The 19,972-nt window shown below is 37.0% G+C and overlaps 1 protein-coding gene across 3 annotated transcripts in view; it reads left to right on the top strand.

Moving 5' to 3' along the window:
- Window positions 1-18,841, top strand: part of KDM7A (lysine demethylase 7A) — a 124,299-nt gene extending 105,458 nt beyond the window's left edge. For all 3 annotated transcript variants that reach the window (XM_087431687.1, XM_087431686.1, XM_087431691.1), the window contains 9 exons: window positions 3,375-3,584; window positions 5,112-5,236; window positions 5,445-5,599; window positions 6,832-6,929; window positions 7,407-7,555; window positions 7,696-7,904; window positions 9,272-9,357; window positions 11,363-11,636; window positions 12,294-18,841. In XM_087431687.1, coding sequence (XP_087287813.1) covers window positions 3,375-3,584; window positions 5,112-5,236; window positions 5,445-5,599; window positions 6,832-6,929; window positions 7,407-7,555; window positions 7,696-7,904; window positions 9,272-9,357; window positions 11,363-11,636; window positions 12,294-12,388 — 1,401 coding nt within the window. In that variant the 3' untranslated portion in view covers window positions 12,389-18,841. The remainder of the gene's footprint in view (window positions 1-3,374; window positions 3,585-5,111; window positions 5,237-5,444; window positions 5,600-6,831; window positions 6,930-7,406; window positions 7,556-7,695; window positions 7,905-9,271; window positions 9,358-11,362; window positions 11,637-12,293) is intronic.
- Window positions 18,842-19,972: the final 1,131 nt, after the last annotated feature.

Here is a 19,972-nt window from a genome sequence, read left to right as displayed (position 1 = left end):
TTAATTTTTGCTATTCTAGAGAGTATGAAATATTATTTCATTGTGGTGTTAATTTGCGTTTTCCTGAAAGCTAATGATGTTGAGTACCTTTTCAGGTGCGTGGCTATTTGTATATCTTCTCTTATGAGGTATTTGTTTGAAGGTTTTGCCCATTTGAAAAATTATGGTTTTTTTTAATTATTGATTTGTAGGAGTTCATTATATATCCTGAACACAAGTTCTTTGTCCTTTTGCATGCATTCATTTATATATATTTTTAAATATATATAAATGTATATAAAATATATATAAAATAGTGAATATTTACCTACTGCCTGTGGCTTGTCTTTTTGTTATCTTAATCGTATCTTTTTATGCACAGAAATTTTAATTTTGAAGAAGTCCAATTTATAAATTCTTTTTCTTTTATAGTTAGTGTTTTTTTTCTGTGTCCTAAGAAATCTGTGCCCACCCCGAGGTCTTGAAGTTAGTCTTTTTTTTTGTTCCTAGAAGCTTTTACATTTAGGTAAATGGCCAATCTCGAATTTTTCTGTATCTCATAAGGTGGTAAATCAAGGCATTATTTTTCCCCCATATGTTTATCTAGTTTTCTTAGCACTATTTCTTGAAACCAATTAGTTTTTCATGCTTCCCTTTTAAAATGCATAGAGAGCCAAGAAGAGTTTTGAAGGGAAAGACCAAAAATAAAAGAGAAAAGAAAAAAAAGGATTCAAAGGAAACAATCAATAAACAAATGAGTCTTCAGCCCAAAACCCAGATGTAATTGATATCTTCAAGAGAGGAAAGAGTAAATATTGCCTCCATGAAAAAGAACAGAAGGCTATAACAAAGGAACATTCAAAGCAAAAGAAAAGATGTTCTTGGAAATTAGAAATATAATAGAAACAAAATTTAGTAGAATGCTTGGAAGATAAAGTTGGGAAAATCTCCCATAAAGTTAAAAAAAAAAAAAGACAGAAATAGGACAGAAAATTTAGAAGGTCACCATCAAAATAATAGGAGCTCCAGAAAGAGATAACAAAGAAAACAAGAAGATTATCAGAGGAATAATCAAAGAAAATGTTTTAAAATTCAAGGACACATCTTCCCAGACTGAGAGCCCTACAGCATGCCCAGTAAAGTAGGCAAAAAAAGACCTATGCCAAGGCACATGGTGGTCAAATTTTAGAAAACATGTCACAGAGAATATCCTGTAAAGCATTAGCGAAGGAAGTATGGGTCATATACAAAGAATTGGGAATCAGAGTAATATCAGATTTCTCAACAGTAACACTACAGACTAGAAGACAGTGAAGCAAAGTCTTTAACATTCTGGGGTGAGAGGGATGCCAACCTACAAGTGTGTATTCAGCCAAGCTATAAGTCAAATATGATGGTAAGCTAAGGATGTCAAAGAGGCAAGATCTCAAAAAATTTACCTCCCATGTGTCCTTTCTCAGGAAACTCTTAGAGGGTGTGCTGTTCCAAAAGAGAGGGAGTAAACCAAAAAGAAGGAGCTCTGGAACCGATTCTTCCAACAAATCCTGAGTACCTCCTGCGTGCCGTGTACCATCTAGGATGCGCATAGAGCAGTGAACACAACAAAGGCCCTGCCCTCATGGAGCTTAGTAGGAAGAGGCTAGCCATAAATATTTTAACGTGTCAGGAATTGACAGGTGCTATGAAGAAAAATAAAGGAGGGGAAAAGGATAGGGAGTGACAGCCAGAGATGACAGTGGGGTTACAGTTCTATGTGATGCAGTGGGAGCAGGTTGGGAAAGGTCTTTGCTGATGTGTGCAGGCCCAGAGAGCAGCCAGTCCAGGAGGGATCAGGAGAATGAAAGCCTCCACATTTGTTGTTTATCTGAAATTCAGATTTAACTGAGTGTCTTGTACTTTATTTGGCATTCCTATCTAGGAGGGATGTCTCCAAAGAAAAATATGAAACTGATAAATTATCTAATATATTAGAATGTTTGCATTCTTCTAGTGGAGAATTTTGGGATCAATTAGTGATAAATACAAAGGAAAGCAGATGGAGAGTGAGGCAATTGTAAACTCAAAGGAAAGTCAAAGGACGTGAAAGAAAGAAAATGTAATAATAGTATGTTACTTGGCACTGGGTTGTAAATAGTTTTTACTGAGTTCAATTTAAATACTGAATATTGAAGGAAGAGGAAGTGTGTGTACATTTAGGAGAGATGTGCAAAGATTAAGACTTTATCTTGCACAGTAGGAATTCTGTGATATATGAAGCTGAAAAACCAAGAAATAGTTTAAACATGTTATTTAGAAATCTGGAAGCAAATAATTGAAAAACAGCAACAGAAAAAGCTACAAGGTGCTGGGTATATACTCAAAAGAAGTGAAAGCAGAAACTTGAACAGATATAAGTCCATGCATGTTCATAGCAGCATTATTCACAAGAAGCAGCCAAAAGGTGGAAGCAGCCCAAATGTCCATCACAGATGCATGGATAAACAAAATGTGGTATATACATACAATGGAATATTATTCAACTTTAATGAAGGAAATTCTGACACATGCTACAACATGGATGAACCTTGAAGATATTATGTTAAGTGAAATAGCCAGTCACAAAGGGGCAGCCAGTCACAGAGGGGCAAATATTGTATGATTCCACTTTATGAATTTCCTAGAGTAGTCAAATTCATAGAAGAGAAAGTAGAATGGTGGTTGCCAGGGCTTGGGGGTAAGGAGGAATGGGGAGTTAGTGTTTAATGGTTACGGAGTTTAAGTTGGGGAAGATTAAACGTTCTGGAGATGGGTCGTGGTTGGACAACAACGTAAAATATACTTAATGCCACCGAACTGTACACTTAAAAATGGTTAAAATGGTAAATTACGTATATGTTATGTGGTACAAAATTATGTTATGTGTATGTTACTACAGTTAACAAAAAACTTGGAAGTGGTTGCCTCTGGAGAGTGGGAATCAGGGATGGGAAGGGTAGGTTGCTACTTTTGGTAATGTGCTTATAAAGTGTTAATTTTTAAAATACATTAATGTGTGACTTTGGTTTAAAAAGCAATTATTGATTTGTGCAAATATGTATCTGAAAGAATGTTCGTCATAGGAAAAAACTGGAAGAAGCCTAAATAACTACTGGTAAGCATTAGCCTTTAAATGAGCCTTTAAACACAGCCTTTAAAATGATACTGAAAATCAGGGAAATATGTTCACAGTATATTAGGTAGGGAAGAGAAAGAAATAAAGGTCTCAGCAAAGCTGTTTGAATCTAATGATTTGGTCTTTTTTTTTTTATCTGATTAAACTAATTGGTTTTTGTTTACTAAAATATTCTTATGACTTATTATTTAGTCAGGTATGTATGTGGCCCTGTCATAAAAATAGTCTGAATTAATTCTTAAAGGAGGAAAATGGCAAACCAGTTAAATCTCAGGGAATTCCTACTGCGTGTCCAGTTTCACGATCCTCAAATGACACAACTTCCCCATACCATTCCCGACGAAAGATGAGGAAACTTCGAGACCATAATGTCCGAACTCCTTCCAACCTAGACATCCTAGAGCTCCACACAAGAGAAGTCCTCAGAAGACTAGAGATGTGTCCATGGGAAGAGGCAAGTATTATGTCTCATGATTATAAGAAGAGACTTGGTTGTTCCTGAAAGTTCTTTAGAAGGATAATGAAAGGATAATGAATGAAAATCTGGCCATTCTGGTTATCTGACTTTGCTTAGCATTGTAGGGTTCAGTAGTACTTATGCCCAGGACAGAGGACATGCTTCAGCTTTCTAGGCGTCCGTGTGGAGTAGGATGAAGAGATCTCATTTATTTGCTGACATGTTTATTGAGTGTTTACCAAATGCCAAATGCTCTTCTAGGCTCTGGAAAAGATACCAGAGTAAACAAAAACGTCTCTTCCCTCTGGTAGCTTCCATCCTGGCTCAAATTGGAAGGCTGGGAGACAGAGACATATACTAAAATAATGTAATTTCAGATAACAAGTGTTAGGAAGGAAGCCAGAACAATAGAGCAAGAGAATAAAGGGGCAGGGGTGGCTGGCTACTTGAGCTCCGGTGGTCGGAGAGCCTCTGACATTTGAACTGATACTTAAATAATGGAAGAAGTTGGATGGATACACAGATTTGAGGAAAAGTGTTGTGGGCAGAGGGAAGAGCAAGTGCAAAAAGCCTATCCCTGACTTAACAGCATCAGTGTGGGTGACTGGGAGACTATTAGAATAAACCCATTAAAGTTTGAGAAATGCTGGCCCAATGGACAAAGGGGAGAAGGTGGGGGGACAGTAAGGAGATCAATGGAGGGCCTTTGTAAAACGTGGTAATGAGTTTGTGGTGAGATCTGTCATCCATAATTTTACATCTTAAGTAGAGGATAGGCAGTAATTTAAAATGAATAAGATGAAATTTTAAAATACTTTAAAAAGTTACATAGAAAGTATAATTTTCTTAAATATTTTAAATTTCATATAATTGTATTTATACTATTTTAAGCTTTTGTTGTTGTTCTAAACCTCCTTAACCCATAGCCATCTGGGAGAAGATTTAGCTTATTATGAAAGGTTCTATTTATTACTAAAGAAAAAAATTACCGCAAAAAGGAAATATTCTGTATTAAAAACCAGCTATTGCTGTGCCTTTTTGTCACGTGGTGGCCTTTGTTCCTAGTGATAGCAGTGTGGTGACCTATAAGTTGCAGACAGTGCCTGGTGGGAAGACTAGGGATTAGGACAAGGATAAGGTGACTGGGAAGCACCCAGCAGCTAGCCCTTCAGCAGGAAGAAGCAAGGGAAAGAGAAAATACATTACGGCAGTGCTTCTCCAGCTTTTCAGCTTTCTGCAAGAGTGAAATGTCTTTGAATTTGCTTTATGCAAATTTTACGTTCTGCTTTATATAATGTGTTTTATTGTTGATGGCCCTACAGAAAGATGAACCATATTCATGTGTTGATTTTAGGAACCATTTAGTTTTCGTGCCACACCACTGTGTACCCCTAGCCTGGGCGGCTGCCTAGCACAGTTTGGGACGCAAGGCCATGGCGGGAGGTGGCGGTATACTGTTTTCCTTTAGTCAAGCCAGTGTATTTGAGGGAGGAGGTTAAGTAAGTTCTGTTTTTATACTTTAAGGACATCTTGAGCTCTAAACTGAATGGAAAATTCAACAAACATCTCCAGCCATCTTCCACAGTACCTGAATGGAGAGTGAAAGATAATGATCTACGATTACTGCTGACAAATGGAAGGATAATTAAGTATGTAAAGTAGATCAACGTGTCAGATTCGTTTTCAGTGGATCCCCTCTGTTCATTTAATCCCTAGTCCATACTATTGCACACCTGATTCAAATATGGGGAAAGCGTCTCACTTCTCCACTCTCTCTGTAAATTAAGGGGAAGGGTATACTGTTTGGCTACATAGTTGCACTATTTTTTGACTTGGTTATTTTCCCTCTATATGCAGAGATGAGAGACAGCCCTTTGCAGATCAAAGTCTTTATACAGCAGATAGTGAAAATGAAGAGGATAAGAGAAGGACAAAAAAGGCGAAAATGAAGATAGAAGGGATTTCAGGAATTGAGGGGATGGAGAATGAAGAATCTCAAAAACCACTTAAGAGTATGTTTGTTTTAATGGTCATTTTAAAGGTCTGTTCATTTCTAATGTGATAATATGTAAATAACTTGCTAATTTTAAAGTTCTTAAATTTGTAGCAGGATTGAAAATTTTTGTGTCTCTAATACTCTTTTGAGAAATCTGAAGTATTTCATCAGGGAAAGGTTGATTGTGAATGCCAAGTGAAGTGTAGTGTCCAGGGAAGGTGTTACTGATGATGAGGACGTGTGCCGGTCAGTGACACCTCTTCTAGTGACAGCTTTTGCAAGAGTCACATGAGAGCTCATGCATTTTATGGGCCTCTACTCCAAATAGTAAAACAGTTACAAGTTTAATGCAATTTCATAAATAATTTTAGCTAACGTGTATGTGGTTTTCAGAGTTAGGAGACATATATAATTGGCTGATCTGAAGCTATTAGTAATCCATGTGTTGTTTTGATTGCCTGTTGACAAGAAGGCCTATACTTGGTTATTAATTGGTTTTATCAGTGTCACCAACAGGAATTCTTCCTACTCCTTGAGATTTTCTTTGAATGACATTTTAATTTCTCAGCATTTTTCAGGGCCTCCATATACCCTTCTGTTTTAAAAAGTAGTTAAATATTTTGGTACTTGACAAGTAAATATTCCAGATAATTAATGTCATTTAATTGATGTTGAACACCTCAATTCCTGCTGTTTCCAGGTAAATTTAGTATTGCTGTAGTGGGTGTTTCTGCATTGGTTCACATGCCAGGGTAAAGGCAGCTAGTCAGCGGCATTCATCAGACAGTTGCTGCGTGGTAGTGCCACGTGGGAGAGGGAGGCGGTGGTAAAGCCCAGTTTATAAGCTTGTTGAATTCACTATCTACTTGAATGCTTTCTAGGTTTAGGAGAGTCATCTTTTTGTTTTCTGTTGAGAAGAATTATGCAAAAGGGAAAGTGAAAAGCATCTTGTAGCTAATTTTACTGTTGGAGCTTTTTTTTGGAAAGAAATATAAAATGGTCAACCCACCCAAATAATGGATATATAGTCATGTTCAGTAAATACCACAAATGTTTTAAGAATACACTTCAGTCTGTATCTTGATCAATTAGGGAGGAAGTCCTAAGGGAAGAAAGAAATGAAGGTGAAAGCAGTGAAAAAGGATGGAGCAGGCATGTTGAGACCTATCACGAAGCTGGACAGACTTTAGATTCACCGTGGTCATAAAAGTCTAATGACTTTCTTTCTCTCGTCCTCTCCCTTCTCAGGGTTTTTTACAAGTGTGAAATCGGAACTCAGGAATCAATCATCAGAATATTCTGATATTTCTGATTCAGAAGACTCGGGACCTGATTGCACTGCATTGGTACGCCCCAAACACTGTGCCTTGTGCATTATTTGATGGAAAGAAGAACCATCTGCTTTCCTTTTCCTAGGAGGAAAGTGAATGACACCTCTTCCCAAAGTGTGTCCTATGACTTTGTGGCCCAGTGTCTTCCCTGTAGTTATCATTTTACACCCACACACACATCCTCATGTGACTACTTACATTTGACAAACGTAGCTTTTGTAAAGGGTGGAGGGAGATACTGTTCTTATGTTTATTTCTCATAGGTTATTTATTTTACCTTAAAGAAAACTTGTACTATGTGTTCTTTACTAAGAAATTATATTACCGTAGTTACTAGAGATTTTCACTTTTTTGTATGAAATACAAAAATAATTCTTTGATAATTAAGATTCTAACTTTCCCTAGATGGATGAAGTGTTTTGATTAGTTTGTACAGACTTGCTCAGATTTCTTATTATAGATTTGATTCCATTTAATTTTTTATTATCTCAGAAAAATAATTTTACCACTGAAGAGTCTGAAAGTTCAGGTGATGAAAAGAAACAAGAAATAACATCAAACTTTAAGGAAGAATCTAATGTGATGAGGAACTTACTTCAAAAGAGCCAGAAGCCATCTAGGAGTGAAATTCCTGTTAAAAGGTAGGCTTGCTGATGGTAGTAATCTTATATAACATTGTGATATAAATGACATGAAAACATTTTTTTAGTTTTAAATTTTACCAAAAATTTCCTTAGAATACATAGGCTCTTTTTCTTTTCCTTGATTATCTGCTCTTTAGGGAGTGTCCTACCTCGACGAGCACAGAGGAAGAAGCTATTCAGGGCATGCTGTCTATGGCAGGGTTGCACTATTCCCCATGTTTACAGAGGCAGATACGAAGCACAGACTGCAATGGTGAAGGAAACTCCCTCCAGGATCCCAGCAGCTGCCACAGCAGTAACCATGAAGTTAGGCAGCTGTATCGCTATGATAAACCAGTGGAATGTGGTAAGAAACATAAATTATCAGTCTCTAAAAAGTAACATATGACCCCCAACTTAATAGCTCTGTAATCTTCATTGAGGTTAGAGATTATGAATAAGAACTGTTTATTGCACATCTTTAGTTGGAAATGGTTTTAAGCATATTGGCCAAAAAATACATCATGTTAACAAATGTAAGATACAAGTATGTAAGGTGCAAGTATAAGAACTCAAAATGTAAGTTAACAGATAAGAGTTGTGTTTACTGGCATAATACTACCATTGCTATTGTGAGACAGTATTATTTCCCTTTCATAAGTTGATCAGGGTGGCAGGAATGTTTTGGTGTCTTAAATGCTCTGCTAAGCTGGCACAATCAAAATCAACCCTTTTTCCTTTTATGGGAGGGGAAACAAGTTTTGAACTGTTTCTGATTGAGGATATTCTCTCTCCTACTTGAAAACGACGTATTAGGAAAGAGAGAAGACTCAGTGGCAATGTCACTGATGCCACATAGTGTTTTCTGTGCCTTTAGGGAAAAATTTTGTTTCCCTAAAAGTCTGAGGAGGATTGGGGAGAAGATGGTACTACATTAAAACTGAATGCCTGTTGTAGAAATTGTGTTCATTCCTGCCTAATTGTGTCAACTGTGTACCAGGAGCCCGACATCATTTCACTTAGTTCTTGAAATAACATTTTGATATACCATAATATAATTTTTACAGGTAAAGGAAAAGACTTAATGATATTAATTTAACTTGACCATACTTAGATAGCTGTTATTCAGTGGTGGTGGAATTTGAACCCAGGACCGTCTAATCTCAAAATCTTTGCTTATTGTATAAGAAGAAACTGAGGTTTAGAAAGGTTAAACAGCTTGCCTGAAGATGCATTGGTAACAGAAGAACTCAAATTCAAATCTGGGTTTGTCTGTCTTTTCACTATACCTTTCTGTCTCCCTGTAATCTCTTTGATGCCTTGAAAAGAAAGCTTCTATGGAAATACTGCAAAATTCAGGCAAACATATGCTTTGATTCTATATGGAAAAGTATACTATTTTTAGAGACAGTGTATTGCATTTGGTTTTACATCTACGGCAGATGGCCATAGAACTTGACTCTAGATCTTCCAGCATCTGACACAAAACCTGTCACATAAAGACAGTCTTTAAGAGAATTGAAAGAATCAACATGTTAGATTGTGAGCTGGTGTTTGTTTTGTTTTTGAGAGGGAAAGGAATGTGGTGAAAGTATGTGAATAAATACCTAAAGAGATAATGTCTTAATTTTTTAATAAAATGTCAACATAAATTTGCTTTCAATTTTAAGCATTAGGCTTTGTTCTTTATAATCAAGTCTGTGTGGAGATAATTTAACTAAAACTTCTCTTTAGGATACCATGTCAAGACTGAAGATCAAGACTTCAGGAGTTCTTCCTGGATTAAACAATTTGATACAACTTCCAGATTTAATCTTCAGGTATATTCAAGATCTGAAGCATTAAAAGGAGATTTAGAATTGTCATTAACTCTGATTTTGCTTTCTTTTTTTAAACTGCAATCAGTGATCAACCATTAGATCTGGAAAGCTAAAAAATTACAATTAAATGCACATTTGAACAACTATCCATTTTTAGGAATTCTGATACAGTGACTAATGCGAGGCTCATGGATAGAATGTGATCTGGAAAAGAATAGTTTATTCAAGGAAGTAGTTAAAAACTCCTGGCTGCCAATACCTTTAGGTTATGTCTGGCTGGAATGAAACATGAAAGGAAAAAGAAAGAAGTACCATGATCATCTCTTTTTAATGTCTGACATTGTTTCCTGAACATTTTTAGACGTTAAATTTGAGAATTTGACGACAGTTATGGATTCTCTTTCCAAAAAAATGTTCATCCGTAAATACTGACTTTTGCTTACATTTTCTTATGGTGCCCCACCCCCACTGCAGACCGTCCATTGACTCCAAATTAAGAACCCCTGCTCCAAGAGAAGACACTTGATGTCTTAGGATCCCAGTGTATTAATGCTTATTCCAAACAAAATGAACCCAAAATAGCTTTTTAAAAAACCAAAATTTTACCAGTAGCACCAAACAAGGAAAGCAATACGACCTTTTGCTTCAAACTTGGAAAATGACAGCCAAAGAATCAAAATTCTCATGGGGCAGAGTGGAGTCCCCAACCTCTCCAACCCCAAGCATACTTGTAGTAGTGGACTTAGGAGTGGTTTTAGTTTTCTTCATTTGGCATATCTGTATTTTCTAAATACTTATCAATCACGTTTAAAATAAGAAAAAGAGCCAAGTTATTTTTTTAAGGCAAAGTTTTGTGAGTACAAGTTCTTTTAATAAGAAGGATAAGCTCCAGAATCAAAGGTCGAGTAAGAAATCCCTTAACTATTAATAATTCAATCATTCAGTGTATGATTTTATAGTGCCTCACTGGTCATAAAGTTTATAACTTATTAGCATTGTAAGATTCAGTATTAAAAGTAAACTATTCTTTAAATCTAGCTATTGTTTTTATAATTGTCTTTGAAAATAAAGAAGTAGAGGGTAAATGATTAGCAAGATTACCTTAGAGAAAATCAAATTTCTTTTGCCTATAATCTAGAGAGGTATTATTATAGAGAGGCATGTCAAATCAGAACAGTTTCTTCGTGCTCAAGCATATTTGTAAGACTAATTTAAAGCAAGTCTGTGTTTAATGCTATTTTTAAAACTTATTTGACCATTACAGAATCATAAATTTATTTTACATTGCACACACACACCCCCTCTTAAAACTAGTTTCGTGAAACATCACATCTGCAGTATGCTCTTTTCAAGTTTTGTGTTTTCCTTTCCTCTTTTAATTCTGGTCATGACCCTCTCTGTTGATTTCAAGACCCACCATTCAGTAGCTCTGTCTGTTTCCTGACAGTTCACTCAATAGTCTTAAGAGACTGAAGGAAGAATTGTTAAAGAAATACCAGACTTGGGGCTCAGGAGCTAGGGATTTTTTAGCAAAATACAGTGGAGATGAATCTTACAGAAGTTAGGTTCTGAAAAAGATAATACATTACACCATGAGAGGTATATGGGAACTGTGACATACTGAGGAAGTGGTGGGTCCACATCTCTCATCCACGTGTTCCTTTCACGGCACATCAGAGTACATGCTGACTAAGTCCAGGATAGTTTGTTTAAGTTATTAATATTCTCTCTCTTTATTAGATGTATATATATTTGTTTTTTTAATGTTTTCTTCTTAAGTTATGATGCAACTACAAGACTTGAATCCTTCATAGCTGTTAGGTTTTGGAGTGAGACACCCATCGTGAAGGGGTGGTCGTCTATGGCTACTACATGTTAAGAAAACCAAAGTTTAGTAGTCTATTTCTTCTCTCTCTTGACCTGCTAATGCATAGAGAGGTTAAATACCTCACTTATCTTAAAGGAACTCTGAAAATTCAGCCTTATTTCCTTCCTTCTTCTTCAGGATCTAAGTAGAGGCCAGAAATGCATCAAAAAGGAAGGTTCATCAGAAATCAGTCAGAAGGTAAAAAGTAGGAATTCTGTGGACAGCAGTGGCTCAAGCCCTCAGAATGGAAAATATACTCAGAATTCAAGCTTGATTTCAGGGGCATGCCAGATCAGTAATGGCAGTACAAGCCCAGAAAGGCCAGTTGGTGAAACTTCCTTTTCAGTGCCCCTTCACCCCACCAAGAGACCTGCGTCAAATCCGCCACCTATCAGCAACCAGGCAACAAAAGGTAACCTTCACCTGTTTGTAGGTTAAGCATATTTCTGACTGTGTCTGATGGTGACAGTGGCAGTCTGGATAGACGTAGTCTCTGCACTCAAGTTGCTCACAGCCTGATGCATCGTGGACAACACAGTGATTGCAGTATGCACAGGTTACTGTGGGAACAGAGAGGAGGATGCCTCAGTCAACCCTGAGCATCAGGAGTGGCTTTCTGGAGGACAAGGTAGATCCTGAAAAGGATGATAAGGAGTTAGCCATGCTGAGTTGAGGGAAGTAACAGGATAGACAGCATCGAAGGCAAAGGAGATAGTATGACCTACGGTACAAAGGTGAGAAACAGTCCATGGGGTGTTTATGAAACTTCAGGCAGTTTTGTTGCTGAAGCACAGTTTGATGCAAGATATGGTAAGAGCTCATGCTGAAGAGATAGGCAGGGATCAGACTGTGGGAAGGCCTTGTAGGTCTTGTGAAGGAGGTTGGCCTTTATCTCTCGTGTGATCAGATGGGAGGGTTTTGAACAGTGGAATTCCAGGAGTGTGACTTTGCCCATTCAGAATACCTAAAAGGCTCGCTTGCTGTATAGCTCTCTCTTTAAGTCTTCCAGGTGCTGTCTGTCAAGTGTGACTTTCATTATTATTTACACTGTTGTTGATGTTTTATATAGGTAAGCGTCCAAAAAAAGGAATGGCAACAGCCAAGCAACGTCTTGGGAAGATCCTTAAGTTGAACAGAAATGGCCATGCACGTTTCTTTGTGTGACGGAGCTGCTGTTGTGGCCACTCTTCCCTTTGGAGACCAGTCTCGGGGGTGCGGGAGCCTGGAGCTTCAGCTGTGCCCCGCCTGAAGCAGTCTGCATGTACAGTAGAGAACACTGCCTGAGGAACAAAGCGAACCGATGCTGCATTTTCACTGTGCCACACCCACTCAGCAATAACCCTTTGGACCTGGTGGGGGAGAGGAAGAAGGAGGGTAGAACCTTAAAAAGAGACCTTGAACTGGAAAGGGTCTCTTGTCAGGGCTTGAATTTCATTTTGTTGTTGGTAGTGTCTTGATTTATTTTCAGTGGTAGGGTAAAGAATTATCAATAATTTATTTAACAGATTTTTTTTTAAAGTTAACAGCTTTTAAATTCTTTCTTTTTTAAATCTATTTATTTGGAAGATTTCTGGAGAAATATCTCACTAATTTAGATTTAAGAATGTGAAGGTTTTTAAATTATTTTTGATAGTGTGTGTGTTACATGTGGGGAAGAGCCACGGTAACGGTAACTAGTCTGGACTCTTAAATTTGATATTCAGGTTAAAGTCTTAAACAGGGATTTGATGCATTAATTATTTTAAATTAAGATGTATATGAAAATCATTTTATTTTATATATTTCATGTGTTTTTTATAAGCTATTAGCTTCGCTTTTGCTAACATCCAAGGTGCATACTGTTATCCAGGTTGATTCATTACCTTATATCCCACCTCCCTCTGCACTCCCCATCATTTTGTGATGACATAACAAGACTCTTCTCTTTGCAGGGAAACACTTTCATAGCCAATGTGTAGGAACTACATAAAAGATCGCACATTTCTCATTTTGTTTGACATTGCAGTTTTCTTCCAAATGTAACATTAGGCTTCTTGCATTTTCATTTTTTGCTGATGATATCTGGGTCCCAAAGAGAACAGCTTTAATATCTTTTTCCTACTTGTGGGAAAAGTATTATAAGTTTGGTTAATTTGTCATGTTTGTAGTTTTTCAAATACATTTGTAACTACAGAGGGCCTTCTTCATACTGCTGGTGTTGGAGGGCAGGACCAACATCATATTTTATGATGCTTTTATTCTGTGTACCTAATTTGTTGGAAAATATGAAATATGAATTGACTTAGTATATTCAAATCTGCATAATAAGCGGTAATAGAATAGGACTAGACTATATTCAGTTGCATAGAAGCAAGCATGATGGAGTAGATCTTTTGTGGAGGGGGTGTGTGTGTGTTTAGCTTTTCATTTCTTAACCTTATTTGGAGTAAAATGGGTGCTTCTTGCAGTTTCTTCCATCTATCCCAACTTAACTAGTGGATATGGAGGTTAAATATCTGATTGAGCTTTAAGGAATCACTTATCTCCTTTATGCACAATTTTTACTAAATGCCAGTTTTCAGTTGGTCATAATAGCTTATATTTTCCTCCCCCCCCTGCCCCTGGCATAAAAATTGGTGATTTCTGAGGGTGGGATGGAGATATTCCCAATTCTGACAATAGAGCATTTTACAAGTTCCTACAATGAAAATGTAGGCAAATACGATAAATTTATTTTTATGGAGAAGAAATATGGCCATTTCATGGATTTGTTTTTTTTTTTTACTCAGCAAGCTAGTGGAACTTTCTCTTCTGTATTAAGTATCACTTGAAGAGCTAAGAAAAAAATCTGTACCATCATCTTTCATGGTTGCATTCAAATGTGTAGTTTCAAAGAGAAACATTTCTTACTTTGTCTTCATTCCGATATTTCATGGAATAAATATGAAATTAAGGCTTATGAATTAGCCTTTTTGGTCCAAGTAACTGGACCAAAGTCTGGATCTCATCTGGGTGTCAGGAAAAAGAATTATTATGGAAATACTAAATCTCTATAAATGGCCTACTTAAACTCTGTCTATACTATGCCAAAACTAGTTAAGAGATGGGTACAATCAGTTATTTGATTGGTCGTTGGATCTCAAGATGTCAAAAATTTGGGTATGACTAATTCTCCCACCTTACCCACACAATATATACTGTGACGTTTTGGTTTTCTGTAGACACCATTTTAGTATTACAGTACACATGTTTTTGTTTTGGTTTAAGAAATAAGAATTATAATTTCTTTTTCCAGCTACATCAAGATCTGAGTTTGTTTTCTTTACATTTTTCACAGCTCTAAGTACTTTTATTTACCTTACTTTTTTCTTTTAAAATAAAAATTAAAATGAAACAATTTATTCTTACAAATTAAAGTTGTGGCCAGTATCTTCCCTGTGTACTTAGGCTGGTAAATACTCATTTTAAGTAGCCAGTATGTAGAACTTTTTAAGTGAAGTTACTGTGGATTCATTTTTGGCAGTTTTAGCTCATTAACTGGCTAAGTTAAAAAAATCTTTCAATAAGGTAATATAACCACTAAAACAGCGTACATTTATCCTTTTCTGAGTTGGTGAAAATTCACCACTGACCTAGTGACTTGCCTAGTCAAACCTCTTATAAAATTAATTGCTGTGATGCATCCCTTTATCTCATGGAAATGTCTGAACTTTGAGGTAACTGCAGACAGTTAACTATTAGACAACCTTTCATCTTTCCCTCAGTCTCATTTATAAAAAATACTACCGTATAGACACTGCAACTTAAACAGGAGACAGCAATAGTGGCATTTAGCTAGTTATAAGCAAATACAAATAGATAAAACAATTATGATTTAGCATATACAATTTTAATTGTAGTAGATAATAATTTTCCTGTCTTGATTTAAATAAGTGACTTCTGTCAACCTGGGATCCACTGTACTGTAATTCATATTATCACATCATAATATGCTCTCCGGTATTGATTAATGATGTAAACAATACAAAGCTGACAATTTATAATAGTTCAGTATCCTAGAAATACATTCAACTTCATAAGCATCAGTTAATTTTTAAAGCATACATACAAAATTGAAAATTCTGACCAAAATCATCTTATAAACTCAGAGAGAAAACAATCCCATCTTTATCACTACTTAAATACTTAGCTTGACTACTGTTCTATTTTTTAATAATCCTAATTATTACCTTTTTAATAAACTCTACTGTATTTATTCATATGAGATCAGCAGGTATTTCTCAAACATCTTCTATGTGCCCAGCACTACTTAGTACTGTGGGGGAATATAAAGTTGAAGTTGTGGTCTCTGCCCTTGAAGGTATCTTCTGCAGGAAATAAGCAGTATTATTTTCACTTCTAAGCACACTTAAGCAAAAGAGGACGCACTCATTAAAAAAACAGCATAACTTTATTAGTTTCAACTGAGATATACTATACAGCCATAGAAACAAAAGTATAACATTTTTTAATTTTTAAAATTTAAAAAATATTTCAAAAGTTAATAATTTCATGTTGGTAATAGAAGGACATGGTATAGCATGGAAGGGAGCAGAAGACCTGGGATTTTGTCCAAGTTCTACCATTTATCTATCAGCTGTGTGACCTTGAATAAGTCACTTATTCTTTTGGAGTCTTAGTTTTCTCATTTGTAAGTTTAGATAAAAATACGGTTAAAAAGGATAGAAAAGCATTCTGTAATCTATTAACACTTCATACTTGCAGATGTTATTGTTGTTTAATTTACAGCTAATAATTACTGAATGCACGTTTGTATGCATTTTTAAATGAAAACTGCTATTACTCATAAAATTTATTTTATATCAAATATATGCGCAGAGCATGCTACCTACAAAATCTGAAGAATCTCTAACAAGGTGCTGAATTAAATTAAATTCAGAATCAATGCTTGAAGTGAAAGAAAAGGAAGTGAGTTAGTTTATGGATAAGAGTAGAGTGTTTATCCTCAAGTAAGTAGTGTTTATCTTCAAGTAATCATCCAGACAAAGTAATTGGAAGATAGTCTTAGGTTTTTCTCAAGAGGAATTAGGACAGTACTGCTCCCCAGATTCTGCATACTCTTCAGGCACTAGAGAAAAGTAAAATAAGTCGTGGAATAAAATGATTTAGCAACTACCCATGGAACTCGGGGGAAAAATAAGGTGGTTAGAAAGCTGGGAATCAACAAAGACCGCTTAGGGTTGGCTAACCACGGCTTGTTGGGTAGAGAGAGGAACCACTGTGGCAGTGTAGGAGAGGAGACTCAACTGCTTATCTTCAAAACAGAAGATTCTTTCTGCTTTTTTCAAGAGATGCTCTCTATAGTGATAAGACTGCTCCCCAAAGTATGGATGAGTGAGTGTATGGCCCAGTCTACTACTGCCAGAAATACCTATTACAATGTGTAGGCATTTTACGATGTCCTATTAGGAGATGAGGGTTTAATAATGTAAATCTGAATTTTTTTACAAAATTCATTTTTCTCATTAAATATTAAGCTAATTGCTCTCTTCAAAAAGAGAACCTAAAGATGACCAGTCCTTTTCGCATGCCTCAGACGTTCATCTAAAGCAATCTTGAGAAGGTTGAGCATCAGATCTTTAACTTAGGACAAGAGTGTTGCCAGTAAGTGAAGGAGACAAATGAAACCCAGATAGGGCAGTGATTCTGGGCCTGGGTCACAGTGGATCCCAGCCCTCTGGTACTTGCTTCCTAAAATAGCCCCTGTTCTGTGATGCTGCAGCCTCTGCTCTTCCTGTGGTGGATGATGTGCTTCCCAGAATCCAGGTGGAAAGAAGGGGAGGAAGTAAAATACTCACTACATTGCTGTTGGATGTAATGTAATTTAATATGTAGCCTTACTAAAAACCCTTCCCTTATTGTAATTTGTTCTTCAGTGAACATCGTGCCATATCTCAAATATTTGATATCCCTTATATAAACAAATTTTTTAAATTAATGTCATTAAGAAGCAAATGCCTGTTTCCAAAGCAATTAGCCTATCGTGATTGACTGTGGTTTTACTCTTGTAGTATTTTTTTCCTCTTTAATGGGTAGGGGAAAATAATACTCGTTTACCTGCATTCTACCTGTTAGAGTCTCCCTCTCACCTTTAGTGCCCTTTCTAGTGTCCTAAAGCTTTGTCTTCACAAGTGCAACATTAAATTTTTTTGTTAAAACCTTTTTGAAACTATTCAGTGATTCTTCCAACAAATTTATCCACTCTGCACTATTTCACTAGTAAACCCTGGCTACCACGTAGCCCTTGACCTCCAAGTAGTTGACCTATGCAAGACCTGTGACCTTCTGAACTCACTTTTCTTTATTCCAGAAAGCAGTCCTAAATGGAACTTTTATCACAAAGATAAGCCTTGCCTCTACCCAGTTGTATTTTGGCCATTTCCTTTTCAAAATGTCAGCTATTTTCCCCCAAGATTTTTCACCAAAACAATGATCATAAGTGCTGGAATATATAATATTTTGCAGGAATAAAATAACCCAGACATACTCTTGTATTTCTTTGGTGGCTTTTGGTTACCAGCATTAAGTGTAATACATAAGTTGATTCCTCGCCTAGAATCATTTCTTCCCTCTAAGATTCATGAGTAGCCTTTTATTTTTACAAAGCATACGTATAACTTCCACATTATAGTCAGGGACCTGAGGTATAACTTGCTAAGTGAACCCCAAGGTTATTTTATCTTGCAAAAGAAACCTAAACCAAACTAAGGGCCTTACATTTATGGTTAGACTGAATCAAAAGCTATAACCTCAGTTTTTCCAAAAACAGCTTCTGACTGCAAAAGCAAGTCATGCGGTTGTTAACAGGTATGAAATAGCACTGATCAGGAAATGCACACGCAACTTTGCAGACTGTGTTTCCTTCCGAAAAGACTTTTCTACTTTTAATATAAATTAAGCCATAACAGTTTCATGCTGTGGAAAGAGGGTGAAAAGGTTCATTTTGAGAGATTATATAATATGAATTTTCACATTTACTGTGAAAGGTCTAACTTTGCCAGTGCTTCAGCAGGTTTTATTTTGGGGGGGTGGGTAGAGGGTGGTGGTGGGAGGGGTAGTATTGGTTTTAGGTGTTTTAAATCTGTGAAATTTGAAACAGGGACAGTTGTTGGCTATGGTATTTACTAGTTTTGTAGTCATGTTTTGCTAGCCTGACTGACTTTCCTTAACTGATTTATATGCCCATGGTCCAAGGCAACTGTTACCCTTTCTTGTTTGGGGTGTCTGCGGAGTAGTGTCTTGTCTGTTTGTATAGGCAGTCAGTGTGTGTGCACATGTGTGTCCTTTGAATACAGAAGCACACTGTGACAACGGAGTGGGGTGTGGCTGGGAAGCGGGATGCTGAAGCTTTAAGAGCATTTTTTCCCAATTCATAGCAGTATTTCCCATCTTTTGCCTGCAGGCAGGGAAAGTGTACAGTATTTATTTTGTTTCTGTTTTAAATTTGTAAGTCTTTAAGTAGCTTACATTGGTTATTATAGGGGAGGACAAGTGACTTGTTTAAAGTTGTATTTGATATTCTTTCCAATTTCTGTACTTTAAAATATTAAAATTAAAATTGTATTACTTCTGTTTTGATATTTTTAGCCCTCGGTGTTTTTCTTTTGCTCATTTTGTTTGAAAGTATAAATGTCAAAAGTTGTATAAAATGTGTCTTTGAAAGAAAAACATCTGAATTCTATATTCAATTCTGATTTTCTATTCCCTTTTTCTGCTTATTGAATCATGGGAGAATTATTTCAGAATGTGAAAAACTGTCAAACTTATGCTCCTTACTATTTCTGAGGATTTAAATGTGGAAAGTAGTGGGTCTTATTCTTTTATTAGATGTGTTGCTGAGGAAGCAGTTGGTGAAAGAGAGGACAGAAAACGAAAGGGTAATTGGCAAGATGAGGCCATGCTGTGGCCATGGATGCGGGTGCTCCCCCATGGACATTTAAGGGCACTCATTGTCCCCAACCTGGGCATCCCACAGATATTCTTTGAGCACCTGCAGTGTACCAGTGCTCTTCTAGTGCTGGAGCTACAGGAGTGAACAAAACAAAGCCCCAGTCCTCCAGGAGCTTATGGTAGAGGTGAAAGGCGTGGGAGAGCGAGGCACCGCTGTGACCTGGCACCCAGTGAAGGCGGGGGTGGAAGTGCACATTCAGTGGGAAGGACAAGTTCCGTTGTGGACGTGGTGCTGTGGGAGGCCCGAGAGCCAGGTCTGGGTTGATCGTGAGTGTGGTGAGGCCTTGCCTGTGGCGGGTGAGAGAGGAGCCACAGACCAAGGAGGAAGGAGCACTGGGGGCAGCACTTCAGGGCAGAAGAGGGGCCTAGGAAGGGGGCAGGAAGTGGGCGGAGAGTCCACTCTGGAGGAACCAGAGTGCAGAGTCATGGAAACCCAGGTGACAGAAGGACCAAGGCCTCTGCTCTTCCTAGACCTGACGCCTGCAAGAGAGTAGCATTCCCGAGTGCTCACTTGGATGCACTCAACAGCTGTTACAAAGCACAGTTACACTTCCTCTTCTTACTGGCCTGCTTGCGTCCAGCTGAGTGAAACCTAAATCTAACAAATCTGTTCTTCTTTTGTAAAAATCCATGTACTATCTGTAAACCCGAGGGCTGTTACCCGTCATCAAACTCGTCTGTTATAATGAATTAATTTTCAGGACCTACTCTCCTTAGACTTTTAGCCTAATTTTTGTGTTTCCACCAAGCAGTGAGACT

This window comes from Ceratotherium simum, chromosome 1, assembly GCF_057802395.1.
Source record: "Ceratotherium simum simum isolate JZ-2026a chromosome 1, ASM5780239v1, whole genome shotgun sequence".
In the NCBI taxonomy this organism is placed as follows: Eukaryota; Metazoa; Chordata; class Mammalia; order Perissodactyla; family Rhinocerotidae; genus Ceratotherium; species Ceratotherium simum.
Note: the sequence above shows the minus strand (reverse complement) of the source record. Positions and strands in the feature narration are given on the sequence as shown.